Raw genomic sequence first — 14,238 nt, forward strand, 5'->3', positions numbered from 1 at the left:
CGCGTGATTCCTGCGTCCCCGCTCTAGGGTACCTCGGTGCCCAAACGGGGCGTTAAAACAGGGAAAAATTCTGTTCGTTTGCGTGGCTAATACCTCGTGCCTCATGACGCTGAACACTTAAAATTGCCGCTTTAATCTTGGACGTTTAGTACACCCCCTACTGATATTCTGGGGCCTTCAGAACTCATCGGTGCTAGCGCAGGAGCCATTTTACGAGCCTGATTTTGCAGCGCGTATGAATAGCGGGCAATAAATGTCAAAATGTTCGCACAGCGTCTCACTGCACTTCGTAACTTCCTCTCAAACGCAGGTGAAAAAGTATCGTTGTACTGAAACAAAAAAAAAAGCCAGACTGTTTTTAGACTAGTGAAGGCACCTCGCAATTGTGACGTTTTTTAGAGGGGAATGTAATAGTAATTCATAAATATATAGAAGTGATATCGTATTCAAATATTGAAAGATTTCTCTTCGCGCGTGCTCCAAGTTACTCTTGAGGTCAAAAATAACGTTCCGTGACCTCGTCACTGCTGGCATGGAAGCAAGCTAGCAATGAATGTTTTTCAGTGCAATTTAAACCTTAACACACTCATGCCCAGAGATTCTGGACAAAAGTATTTTCAACAGGAAAGAGTTTATGAACACAATTTTTTCGTATATTGTATTTCCTTATAACAATCAACATATCCGCAGATCTCCCGTCGGCAGGTTTGCATTTTTTGCTATTAACGTTTTTTGCTAGCGTCAAAGACGTTCCCCATTGGTTTTTTATAGCAGTCTTAACCGCTCGGTGCCAGCGATAAAGAGACATTAAAAGAAAGATTTTGCTACGCACCAGAAGAATGGGCAATGCCTTCAGTATTTCCATACCAGTACCTTACAATATTCCCATATTGAAAATTTTTGTCCAAGAATGCTGGACATGGTTAAAAAAAAGTTTTGTTCGCTTCCTCAATATATGAAGGCTAAGTTACACTACCAAAAAATCGCAAGGTAGGACAGTTTGCGATATAGTTCTATTGGTAAGACTCGTAAAATACTCACTTCAAATCCCACACGAATTCTGGGTTATGCGCTATAGATGCATGTACGCTTGATCCTGGTTCTAACCTGGATTTTAACGTTCTCCCCGCCGCGGTGGCTCAGTGGTTAGGGCGCTCGGCTACTGGTCCGGAGTTCCCGGGTTCGAACCCGACCAGGGCGTCTGCGTTTTTATAGAGGAAAAACGCCAAAGGCGCCCGTGTGCTGTGCGATGTCAGTGCACGTTAAAGATCCCCAGGTGGTCGAAATTATTCCGGAGCCCTCCACTACGGCACCTATTTATTCCTTTTTTCTTTCACTCCCTCCTTTATCCCTTCCCTTACGGCGCGGTTCAGGTGTCCAACGATATATGAGACAGATACTGCGCCATTTCATTTCCCCAAAAACCAATTTTTATTACTATGATTATTAACGTTCTAGACTCCGATTATTTTGAGGAAAGGAAGACGCATAACTGGCTCCCTGGGATAGTGGACGCTTAAATCGCGCTTTGAGGTACGTGGCGGTGGTGACACAGAGATGTGGGCTGCATGCATTAGTGCTGACAACGTTGCGGCAGACACGCGCCACTGCAGCAATAAGCCGCCATGTTCATTAGTTGACCAACCTTTCGCGATCAACCATTAACTTAACCGCCATCTGCCAGGGTGGCAGGGTGGGTGCGCTGCCTATCCAGCGTGAGGAACGCACTCAACGTTACAGACGCCAAGCCGCGTCATGATACAACTTTAAAAAAAAAACAGCAGTTGTTAATACTGGGCCACGACCCACGGCGTACTGTTCAGCTGTTAAAATTGGCCCAGGATCCGCGGCATACTGTACTACTCCGCTAGCCAGTAACAAAAGTAAACGAAATCAGCTTTTTAATGTTTGACTTTATTAAACAAGCCAGGTACCAAAATTCTAGAGCTTACAACTTTTTCTCGTAATTAGCTTCTTGTTTAGGTGACCAGAGAAGTCTTAACAATGGACTGCGTTTTTGTCGTGGAGGAATTCTGTGCTTTGCGCAGTAGGTTTAGCAGTAGTTGATCCGCGGATAGTTCTTTTTTGCTTCTCTTGCCTCTTCATTTACCTCTCGGACTGTTATATGTATGAATTTTTTGGTAATGCATCTGTTTTCTGATTTCGTTGCAACGTGGTTGTGCGTTTGATAACAATCTACCAAAGCTTAGTTTATAATACCCACAATGGGCGGCGCGGTAATCCGTAAACTCTAAAAAGCGATTGGCACTTCGGTGGCTCAAAAGCAACGAGGTGAAATAAGGTTAGAGCTGTAGAAAAACTAAAGAAATTTAAAGAAAATTTTAAAAAATGCCGAATCCTAATCAGAAATTACATCACAATTGAACAAAAACAAAAGAAAAAATACGCAGAGTTTGGTGAAACTGTCACTACACGGTTCCAAAGGGGACTCTTCTACCGACCATCCATCCATCCATCCATCTCCGAATTTTGCCAACTCGAACCGTCGTTTTTTGATATGTGAACCCTCTGGGAAGTTTCACAACTGGTAATATCTAAAAGCTCTGCCATTAGCTACATCTACCTTGCAGAGGGAATTAGCTTACGTATGTCCACGTAGTTTCTGGTTTTCACTTCGTAACGTCTTCGCAGGCCTCTTTGCCTCTTATCGCTCATATCTCTAGCGTGTACTGCAGTTTCGTGTTTCCAAACAGGTGCGCGCGATTCTATTGTTTTTATTCCTGTCACCACTCCTTTTGAAAACGTTTTGTTTACTTATTTCCGAATGAATCGCAACATGTAGATTTCATCGCTGAACAGTGCATTCACTGCTTCCGAGTCCGCGCTGGTGACGAAGTTTCTACGTGGAGCAACCAACGCCGCGAAAGCTGGCAAAAGATAACGACACTTCCAAGTAGGATTGTCGAGTAGCAGCTATCTCGCTGTTTTTTGAAATTTTTTTCTAAGATCAGAGCACGCGCGCGTCTTTCGCACGTCGCTGACGAGACTGGTAACGGCTTTTATATAACATGTACTTTTGATCTCGTGGCTGTCAAGCACCGGCCATTCGTAGCGCTTCCTAGTATTTTGCAAGTGCGTCGTTTATTACTCATTTGAATGTAAATGGTAGCACTACGTGTGCCCCCATGTTTCTTTAAATGCTTGTTCACCCTCTACAGTATTATAAAAGTTGCGTCTTCCATTTATAATGGCAGAAAACTACCCCATTTCGAAATGTTTTCTCCATCGTTTTACGTGTCAACTTCGTTTTACTTGCTTTAGTTCTTCGTTTGCCACCACTTGTAACATTCACCAGCCAGCAGCTATGAACACAACCTTACTCTGCTGCTGCGAGGTTTACGCACTATCACTCACACTCCTTATTGTTAATGTGCGGCTGTGTCGTTATGTGGAATCGTTGTATTTCAGGCCCTCAGTGTCTCAAAAGACTCGGCAAGAATGGGAAGAGCGCGGAAGGACTCCCTTAACAACCAGCCACCCGTTGAAGCATACCGCAAAGTCATTGGCAAGTACATACATACTACACTCCCAACTTCGTCGGCTCATTGGTGATATTTTTATTTTTCTGTATATTACCGTGTCTCAGCAGCCTCCCGATTGCTAGCGTCACTAAAGGAATTTTCTGAGCGAGACTACAGCTATGTTGCAAAAACTCGTAAATACCTAAAAGCCATATACATTCTCAACATCCATTGTTGTATCACTGTACCATGCACTGAAAAATATATCTCCCAATAATGTAAAACTGATAAAATAGGAACATTGCTGCTGGTCATTCAGGATGTTCGATGAAACTTACAAGTTTCCTAATACAGTGTTTTTTGGGGTAATACAAATGCTTTTTTTTAACATCCAGTGTCACATTGTAGCAGTAATATGCATGGGCCGACTGCCAAAATTACCTCGTACAATATATCTCAGATTGCTGTTTTATGTATCTTTATGAAGCAAACCTAATTCGTAGTGCAAACTATCGCAATACATCCATGTCACACCTGCACCTTCTCTGTTTTCCTTAATCAGTTTAACTGGTACTCAAGATAGGTCTCCAAAGCACATTCATGTCTGAGGACCTCTGCTCTGTATTAGTGGAGCGCTTCGAAAGGTGGCACACAAGGACAGCTTGCCTAAGAATTGCATAAGTTATGTGTGCATCCCGATTTCTCAATATGTGACTGGCAGGTCAGCTTCCATGGTAACAGAGGACAGCAGTACTGCATTGCACAGTGTACCCTGCTTCAATCATAGCTCAAAATTTGCAGATTTCATAACTGCTGTCTAATGAACCTGAAAAAGCAGATGCTGAGATTAGTAAAGAATTTGATGTACAATATGTAACTTGCCTAAGGGGCTCTGGATGTGCATACACTGTATGCAGAGCTTCAGAGGACCACCATCTTCATTTTCAGGCTCCTTCTATTACAAGGTTTTCTATTGTTGCATTTGTTGCATGAAAAGTGGGCTGCAGTAGTCCTTACAATGTGCAATGTCTCGCACTGGAAAGTAGCAAGCAACCACATGTCTTATGCTGCGAGTTTCAAGTTCATTGACATGGTTGTACATTGCATTTTACACGTTGACAGTATCGCCACTTTCTGTATGGCATTCAAAACAGAATCTGCATCTTTTCCAGCAGTTCTGATGAAATATCTGTTGGCTTTCTTCCTAAACCCTATGCTATGCTTTGTGAAAACCTTTTCTTACAACAGTGATCCTGCTGCATGCAGCCTCTCTCATGCAAATTTGGAGGTTCTAAAAGACAGACAAGCGAAACCCTTAGGAATTTAACTGGGCCTCCTTGGGAACTCATCGTTTAATAAAAGCCTAGTTAAGAGCCTGCCATGCTTCAATGCTGTTAAAGCTCCACTCTAGCAGAAAGGCAGAGCTTTTTGCTGCACACGATGCATGCATGCAAGTTGCTTGGCTGTCATATGTAGTCCGTGGCCCCTGGGTGTGGAAATCTGCTTGCTTGTAATTGCTTCTTGAGTGTCCATCTTCCTGTGCTGTGCCAGGCCTTCACTAGTGCCCAGAGGCTCTTCCCTTGGCTAATTATTACAGCAGCAACTGAGGATACAAGTATAACAAGTACTACTAAATCAGCTCAGCATATTTCACCCTTTCACATGTTTCAAGCTGCTGCTCAGTTGCTTTTACACCTAGGCTTACGGTACCATGGGCTCCAAGACCATATGCCATAGTTTACCATGCTGTGTACCTCTGATGCTCTATGCACGCCTTTCAATACCACAGTTGGGCCCTAAATTATGAATTTGGCTCCTACTACCCTAAGTTGGATCATGCTAAATTTGAAGTGTAGTTGTACCATTGGTATAATTTTGTCCATGCTGAAAAAAATTTATGGCATACTATAGCAAACTGTTAACTGTTTCAACCTTGCTCTTCTGCTGTTAACAGGAAAACAAGACTACAAGAAATCGAAGTCTGAGCTGAAAGAATCAAAGAAGCGAGCACAAAGCAAGAAGACCAAGTCTAAGACATACAAGGTGAGATGCGCAATCTTCCCTCAGCATGAGTGGTCATGGCAACGTTTCGAATACAGTCATGCCTCATTATTACGACCCCTGTTGATATTGACGACTCAAGATATGTACAGTTTTTGTGGGGGCCAAACTTTTGCAATGTATTTTCACCTCGTTAATATGGAAACCCAGCTGTCTGGACAATGGTCAAGGTGAAAATGCACAGAACCGATTGGGGCACTTGTATTTTTACTGCGTTAACGTGGAGAGTGATCTAAAGGAAAGCTCGACTACCTCAACCGAATGGTTCCTTTGCTGTGTTTTGATGGAACAGCACCAGCAGAAGGCAGTGCGAAAGTGAAATGCCCTAGTAACAGCCTTTATTTTTTGTCTCAGAATTGCATGCATTACAGTGGTAAGGTGCACAGTTGGTATGCCTTTCCATTTGGCATATTCTTTGAATGGCTGTGAAAGAAGCTCTCGCAGCAGTCTCCGAGACATTGAAAGACATGTTCAGCAGCTATCAACCGACTGGGTACAGATATATGTGGTACCAGTTCGAGTGATGTCAACAGTCATATTAAAACATGCTCTATGTGATGCCATTAAACTGCACTACATTATTTTTATGGATAGTGACCAGCATAATGCATTTGGGTCTGTCAACATTGTCTAATTTCCTTTTCGGTGCCCACCACTAAGCATAGGAGCATACCTTAATGGAAAACTGCTAAGTGTTATTTTTAATAGTTTTTCTTTTTCTTCGTGATTCATTGTTATGAATGACTCACTTTATGGACAGTTTTGCTTGGGAACGAAAGTGCCCCTATTAACAAGGCACGACTGTAATTCAATTTTTGAAACAAGTGATTATGTAAAGTTCTAAAAACCCCACATTGCTTAGCTGCTACTTGGCTAAATTGTGCTTATCTTCATTTATCCTTGCTGCACGTTGACTGTACTAAAACCTCTGTATTCAATTATGTTATGGGATCAAATGTACAGGCTTCAATGAATGAAACACTATTACAAGCATGCAGCCTTCATTAGATTTTGCACCATGGTGAAGCATGCATGCTTCAGGAGGCACTAAAAAATATGCAAGTGGAACAAGCAGCCTTAGAGCTGTTATTTGCAAGCATCCTTTTGTTGAGGCCCACCAGCCAACGTGCATGGCCAGCAAGTCTGCAGACGACGACAAAGCAGATGTGGTCACTCTTGCCACTAATGCTTCGCTGTCAAACATGAATGGCTGCCAATCCTGGTCTTGGAACAGCTCCCTTACTTACTTCTAATTCCTGTAAATAAATGCATGCTGACATAACCGCATGATGCCTGTTGGTGGAAACTGTGTATCACACAATGCCAACTGCATCTCAGCCTGCACACTTGAAAAAAATCGTTTCATTCATTGACCATTGTGCACCTGTGGACAGAAGTTAAGCGAAAGGTGCTAAGCTGTTCTAACTCCACGGATGCACCCCCTAGCAAAAGATGCAATGCTGTATGGTTTCATACATGAAGATTTGTTGATCAGTCATGCAAAAGCACAGCATGCCAGTCAATTTCTTCTGAGGCAGGTGTGACCGCAGTCAGTGCAGCCAGCTAATGTAGTGGTTTTATCACTTTTGACCGTACGTCCATATGTCCATGTGCATCAAAAGTTATAATGCGTGACAACACTTGGGTAACTAACCCCTGAGCAGAGTAACCACAATTGGTGGGTAGCTAAGACATCCTGCTTCACTAGCCGAAGCATCCATGACGTCGCTGTATCAGTGCCTTGTGAGCTGTCATGGCGGCATTATGGTATATTATAACTGGAAGAATTTTTGTGTGTAGTAGGATCGAATTTATACCTTAGGAGCAGCAGCTTTCTTTTTTTATTATTGTAAAGATTTGTGTAAATATTGCGCCACTCGAAATAAGCCATTAACTGAATGGCCAGATGCATTGTAGCACTAATCAGTTATCTTCTTCAGCACACCACAGAAAACAAGGATATAAGAAAGGGATATGAGATAAAGGGATGTGTTACATTCTTGTTGTCTTCAAAATTTTTCTTGTCTTCTAATGATCCTCTTTGTATTGACAGTGTATTTATCAAAACACTACCAGTCTCTGTAGTGCAAGACTATGTAGTACTCTTTAGGAAAGGAATGCATCAAGAATTTTCTAACATGGAAACAAACAACACACTTTCAATTGACATTTACCTAACATGTTAGATAACTGGCCTTTAAGTTTGTAGAAGATACAAAATTCTTGAGTGGCTTTTTTGATGTTGTCGTTGTTGTGAGCAGCTGTGCAGGAAATATGAGCTATGTGCTTTTAAGTTATGCGGTGGCTGTTCAATGAAATCCACAAGTCGGTATTGCCAGAGGTACAGCTCAGGATTCCTTCCATATACGGCAGCCTTACATTGCTGTTTGCCTTTTCCAAAAATATTCTCTAATTTGGCACACATAACCAAGATACATATAAAAGAAATCATTGAAAGCACTGTTTTTGCAGTGAAACTTGCTCCAACTGGTAGTTTACTTGGAGAATAAAAGTTTCTGATAGGCCTCCAGTATTAGCATTGTGACCAGACTGATAGCAGGAACAGCACTATGAGTCTCTGTCTTTCAGGCAGTCTTTGTCTTGCATGGTACTTAACTGGGGGCTGACAACATTAACGTTGCCTCCATCTCCTTGGTGCAACGATCTATTCATTGTCAGACAGATCACGCTTAGAAAAAGATTCCTGAGCTTCTTGCTTTGCTGTGGGGTGAAGAATTACCAGCGATAGCAGTACTTCACCAGTCACGCCCACTGGGATAACGTCTTTTCTGTATAGATAAAAAATGCGAGAATTGTCAATGACATTGATCAAGATGTGTTGCTGGACAAGGCAGTGCTAAGCACTTTGAGAAAGTGCATTATGAATATTTGGCTCTAAATCTTAAAACGGAGACAGATTTTCATGATGCCTTTGTCAGGAACAAATTTCCAAGTACATGGCAGGGCGTTTTTCATTGTTGCGCTTTCAGCATGTGGTTGACTTGCACAGATAAGTTTAATTTGTACGCTTGGCTTTGCTTAACTGCTAATTTCTTCTCTACAATCAAAATTGTTTAGCGGCTGTGATCTCCCCACTACACTTGAAGAGTCAATCGGCTGAATTTTGTCGACTGCACATTTTTTCTGGCAATGGAAAGCACTTCACCCAGATGGACATATTGTTAAGAAACGCAGCAGAACATTTTAAGCCGTAATCTTTTCATCTGGTAGGCAGCATCCGCTAGCCATGACGCTCGAGACATTAGTGCGACTGCCCACTGCCACTTGGTGGGGAACTTGGCAGTTACGATTTACGAAACTATCTGTGAAGCTAGAGTTTAAGGACCCAAGAGATTAAAAGACTCTACAATACAGAGAAAATGCAGCAACCTTAGCAGCTAGCAGTATACTGCTCTCACATGCAACTTGGGCAACACCAATTGCAGTGCTGCTATCAGCATAGTGGTAGCATCAGTTATTTGATCATCTTTTTCTTTTCAGAGCATGTTAAAAGGTGAAAAATCAATGTTAAACTGTGCAAGAAATTATAACTGAGAGCAGGAGCAAAGAGTGAGCTGTAGAGTTTATTCTAACAAAATGTTACCTCTCTCTATGGTGCTGGATCATTTTTATGGATGTGGTCTATATTAACTCCTTTCTATCAGCACAGTGACGAAGTTGGAAATCAATGCATTGCTAGTACCACTTTTGGTCTCTGCCAGTGTAAAATATAAATTCCCGGAAAAACCACCAGCTTGCGCTTTCCTTGGTTGTGTAGACTGTTGTCTTCTATCATATGTGCCAATATCTTAGCCATTCACTCTTGTCTGCTTCCCTGTTCATCTATTTATGCAGGAAATTGCTACCATGCTTGCCTTCCTGCTGGCTGTATTGTTTGGAGGATACGCATTGTCATACGTGTTCCTCACTGGAAATGTTCCGTCACTGTGGGCCTCGGACATCACAAACTGAGGCACTAGTGCACTGTCCGCTGCTGTTGGTGTGTTACCAACTAAGAAGTTGTCGAGCTGACTGCTTAGGCATGACGCATGTTGTTCGTATGTGGATACAAGGTACCTGCCAGTGCAAGTCTGCGTTTTTTGTCTAATGTAGCTTGCGCAACGCACACAGCAGAGACTGCTCAAGGCACATATCTTCGGAACGTGATATAGAATGGTCGTGCTTTTCAGCAATTTTAATACTGTCACAGTCACCCATTTGGGGTCACTTTTATATTTGTTTTTATAGCTGTTGGTAACAACCAGCCATGAAGGACTTGCGTAAATATAACATAAATGTGGGCTTGGGACTTGCCACAAACTTTTTGTTGCACCATTTTTTGTTGGACCCATGACATGTACAAAAACAGAAAACCGCTATTTTCGCTGCCTATTGACAGGCATTAAAAAGATATAAATAAATTGAAGCTGAACAAAAAATGCTCAGCTTAGGTTTGCTGTATGCACTCTCAGCATCAAATGAAATGCGAACAAGATACTAAGTGAAACAGGAAAAGCAGCAAAAGGAGAGGATTATAGTTAAGCGAACGCATGATAACCACTGGTGCTTAAGGGAGACTGAGTGGATTCCAAGAGAAGGCAAGCGTAGCAGGGGGTGGCACAAAGTTAGGTGGGTGGATGAGATTAAGAAGTTTAACCACTGGTGCTTAAGGGAGACTGAGTGGATTCCAAGAGAAGGCAAGCGTAGCAGGGGGTGGCACAAAGTTAGGTGGGTGGATGAGATTAAGAAGTTTGTGGGGGTACGGTGGCTGCAGCTGGCAAAGGGAGAGACATGGGAGAGGCCTTTGCCCTGCAGTGGGCGTAGTCAGGCTGATGATGATGGTGATAGTTAAGCGAGACTGAAAACCAGTTCATTAGATTTTCTTTTCGGTGTCATGAAGATAGCTGTGTGGAAGTGTTACCTCTCTGCTTTACTTCTAAAATAGCTATTATGTATTTTTATCTTTTTTATCACATTTCAGTTGTCCTTTTTGCATTTTATTTGATGCTGACACCATACAAAATTCTGAAAAAGGAATGCATTCAGTGTATTTGATAATTATTTAATAGGCCACATTCTGGGCATTTCTCATGTCTGCTCATATATTTTAATGAAGTTGACATATGACATTAAATTATACGTATCGGGATGCAATACATCTGTAGTGCTAAAGAATGCTTCAGCACCAGGAACTGTTCATGTGGCTCCCCGCCCTGATCAGATACCAGGCTTCTTCATATGCAACTACTTGTTCCTAAAATAAGCAGGTTCCTTAAAAAGTGTAATGACATGCCATAAGTTAGCACTGCGTTGCTGCGACTTGGAGCCATGCTTACAAGGTGACAAAATTCTTGATTTTTGAATGGAGCATTATTTAGTTAAGGACTAAAGCATAGGTAAAACTTGCTCACAGACTAATAGTTGCCATAACAGCACAGTTGACAGATTGAAAGTGTGTCATGTACTAATAACGACTTAGCCAAATGTTAGTGTGGCATACGTATCGTGGACACTACTTGTGGGACCCATGCATTGTGGTCGCAGCACTGCCATGTTATATATGCAATACCCTTTTCCATTGTAACATATTATTTTGGGTTAACTCAACTGCGTGTTCAAAGCCTTTTGTACAAAAAGATACACGCAAAAAGCCAGTATGCCTGAACATTTTATTAAACGTGAGCTTTGCATAGCAATATACTTCTTTGTACCTTTGTATGAATAAAGTTTTTTTAGTGTTCGTTGGAATTTGCTGGTGTTGAAAATTCATTTTCATGCTACTTGCATGAATATTTTTGAACATGTATGTTATTTGATGCTGCCATCTTTCAATACTAGTATGGCATACATCGTTTTGCTGCAGCAAATGAAAATCTGTTGAAAGATAAATGCACTGCTGGTAACTGCAATGGGATCTATGGAACCAAAGCGGTAAGAAGGCATATGTGGAAAGGAAAAAGAACAGAAGAAAAGATCCCATGTGACTAGATATTTAGTGCTACTAAAGGGGCCAGGGTAGGCACTTAGAAGCATGGGTCAAATACTGAATGGAAAAAACACTGTATAAATTGTGCAAGAAATGCAGCTTATTTGTTTGTGGCAGCCTCAAGATACACTGCATAGCTCTGCAGGTTGCACAGCTAATCATGCATAATGTTGTATGCAGAGTTAAATTACAGGCAAGAAAAAAGTGATATGTTTCGTTATGTTGTTAACGACACTTCAACTACATAAGTATTCATACAATATCCCATCGCATCACATGTAACTGCAGTACAGTCAATGGACGTATTTCAGCCAACCTGTTTACAGTGTAATACTCTGAATGGAATGTCTGCAGGTGATCCGTTTTTGATGGTCACACTTTTTGGCTTGGAATATAGTATAGAATGCAAGTATGGAAATAGTGCTTAAATAAACAAATAATGATTGGAATAAGAAGAGGTCTGCATGCAAATGAGCAAAACAAACACAATGAGCGAGGTGCGCATTATAAGCAAAATTTATTTCAATAATCGGAGACTAGTGTCACTAAAAATTCATATAGCCACCACAAACAGCCCATTGGTTTTAGTTTAAGGGACACCGAGGACAAACTGAAATTGGCTAGTATCTAGATTATCGCTTTCTAATAACAAACACGTTACTTTTACTAAAAAACCGAGCTTTTAAGTTATAAGTGTAGAGGAAATGAAACGGGTATCACCACTCAAGGCCAAGATTCAACACGCAAATTCCCGGGACAGGGCAACACCGCCATTGACTTCGCAACAGTTATTAGGGACTCATTTTTGGTGTAGATGTCATTATTTTGAATAGTGTGGTGGGAGGATTTTTTAATTAAATTTTTTTGGCAAATAAATGGGTATTTTCCTGCCATAAAATGTGACCATAGCCAGGAGCCACAAAATCAATTTTTTCTCAGAAGAAAAGTTGGTTCGAGTTGTCTTCGGTGCCCCTTTAAGATGACTATCGAATGCAATATTGAGCATTAAGGCTGGTTCACATGCAAGCGACTGCGCAATTGAGCGGTGAATCGGAGCTAAACGCCACTCCAGCTTCTCGAGCCGCTGCAAGTACTAAAAATAGGTTTTTGCGCCGCGGCAGCAGTATTCGCTAGCTTTTTCGCTTGCATGTGAAAATGGCTTTAGTCTCACAGTTGGAGAGCATCAAAGGAGGCAAAGGACTTCTATCGGTGGCAATAGAAACAGTCTTCATTCACTAGATGCAATTAAATCTGCTGCTGTTGTGTTATCAAAGGAACGCGAGCATTAGTTAAAACACTCCTGGTACTGTAATGTAACAGCGTGCATTGTCAATTGTGGCGCTGCAAGTATTCTGATTACAAAGCCATGCGAAAGTTGCAAGAGCTAATTACAAACTCGCCTTGTGTACTTAGGACCCTTCATTCTTGGGGGGGCGAGGACGGGGCCTAATTGATTGTGCATGATGCCTGTTACACGGTACACTTTACGGGAGGAACACAGGGAAAGAAAAGACACTGCGTCCTGTCGGTATCCTTCCTTTCTTCTGTGTTCGTCCTGTAAAGTGTAGCGCGTAACAAGCATCTTCATTCTTGGGTAAAACTAGATTTTACCCGATTCTTATACCTCAAACAGATCTCTCATAATTCGTGTTAAACCCAATTCCTACCCAGATTTGTCATAATTCGTGTTAAACCCAATTCCTACCCAGATTTGTCATAATTCGTGTTAAACCCAATTCCTACCCAAATTTGTCAATTCATGTTAAACGCAGGTCCTACACGACTGCATATATACAGACAGGGGAACGAGGGGTTTGTTATTACGTAAATATATATAAAAGAACCTAGAGAATATGTGTTTCGTGCAAAAAGCTGACAACACCATCATGAAAATTAGTAGATACACTGTCCTTATTCCAGATTATTGTTTTCGTTCAACTAGTGACCTTTTTCAGCACTTGTTACACAGTGTGGCTTAATTTCAGGCTAAGTTTGAAAATACTCTTAAGAAGCAAGAGGCTAAAACATCGAGTACTGACCAGACATTTTATGGGTGTCATAGCATTAGCGCTGTCCAGGCTAACAACATCCTTCTCCATGAGCACACAAAGGGATCATATGTGTGAAATAATGCTCATCTGTTTTCGACAGGCTATATGCCTGAACACAGGGGCAGATTTAAGAGAGGGGGAGGGGGGTTGCCCTTTCTAAGCAAGAAATTTTATATAGTAAAACCATGCTGCTGAACCCCACTGGTTTAGATGAAAAAACTCCAAAAGATACATGGTTCAAATGGACCCCCCCCCCCCCCCAAGAGCGGCCTGTAAATCCACTCCTGCCTGAACACTGTGAAATCACAGGCAAGCTGAGCACACCTCCCCATTACAGGAATTTCCATTCAAGACTGGCAGAGTGCCGTCAGACCCACTCATAGCTCTGTAATCTTCGTACACAGAGAACATAGGTGTGTAGTAGCATTTGGCTACTGTGTGTGTAAAAGTGAGAAAGTATCTGCACAAGCTTGAGGCAGTACGTTCAGTTTCTGCAATAATGCATTTTCTATTATAACTTATGATAAGAACACAGTCGATGTGCATTTCGGGACTGCACGGATAGTGAAATTCTCCGCTTGGAGTGCATTGTGTACAATGTGCAGAATTTCTGATGTTCTGAACACTTTCCCACGCCACTATGGTTGATACGAACACG

General features: G+C 41.8%; 1 protein-coding gene across 4 annotated transcripts; it reads left to right on the forward strand.

Moving 5' to 3' along the window:
* The first annotated feature begins 2,680 nt into the window (after positions 1-2,680).
* LOC144121426 (triple QxxK/R motif-containing protein-like) lies at positions 2,681-11,291 on the forward strand. Of its 4 annotated transcripts, none has more exons than XM_077654613.1 (5): positions 2,681-3,010; positions 3,430-3,526; positions 5,437-5,525; positions 9,399-10,172; positions 10,272-11,291. In XM_077654613.1, exons 2-4 carry the CDS (start codon positions 3,460-3,462, stop codon positions 9,513-9,515), a joined length of 273 nt encoding a protein of 90 aa, XP_077510739.1. In that variant the 5' UTR covers positions 2,681-3,010; positions 3,430-3,459; the 3' UTR covers positions 9,516-10,172; positions 10,272-11,291. The 4 variants fall into 4 exon arrangements, with proteins under 4 accessions (XP_077510739.1, XP_077510741.1, XP_077510742.1 ...); XM_077654615.1 differs by having other exon boundaries at positions 2,681-2,914; XM_077654616.1 differs by having other exon boundaries at positions 2,939-3,093.
* The last annotated feature ends 2,947 nt before the right edge of the window (positions 11,292-14,238 follow it).

This window comes from Amblyomma americanum, chromosome 2, assembly GCF_052857255.1.
Source record: "Amblyomma americanum isolate KBUSLIRL-KWMA chromosome 2, ASM5285725v1, whole genome shotgun sequence".
NCBI classification, from domain to species: Eukaryota; Metazoa; Arthropoda; class Arachnida; order Ixodida; family Ixodidae; genus Amblyomma; species Amblyomma americanum.

Bases quoted from the DNA above. Each gene is read 5' to 3' on its own strand.
- LOC144121426 (XM_077654613.1), top strand. From the start codon at position 3,460: ATGGGAAGAGCGCGGAAGGACTCCCTTAACAACCAGCCACCCGTTGAA. The intron at 3,527-5,436 runs GCAAGTACATAC...TGCTGTTAACAG, and splicing joins AGCATACCGCAAAGTCATTG to GAAAACAAGACTACAAGAAA. The intron at 5,526-9,398 runs GTGAGATGCGCA...CTATTTATGCAG, and splicing joins CCAAGTCTAAGACATACAAG to GAAATTGCTACCATGCTTGC.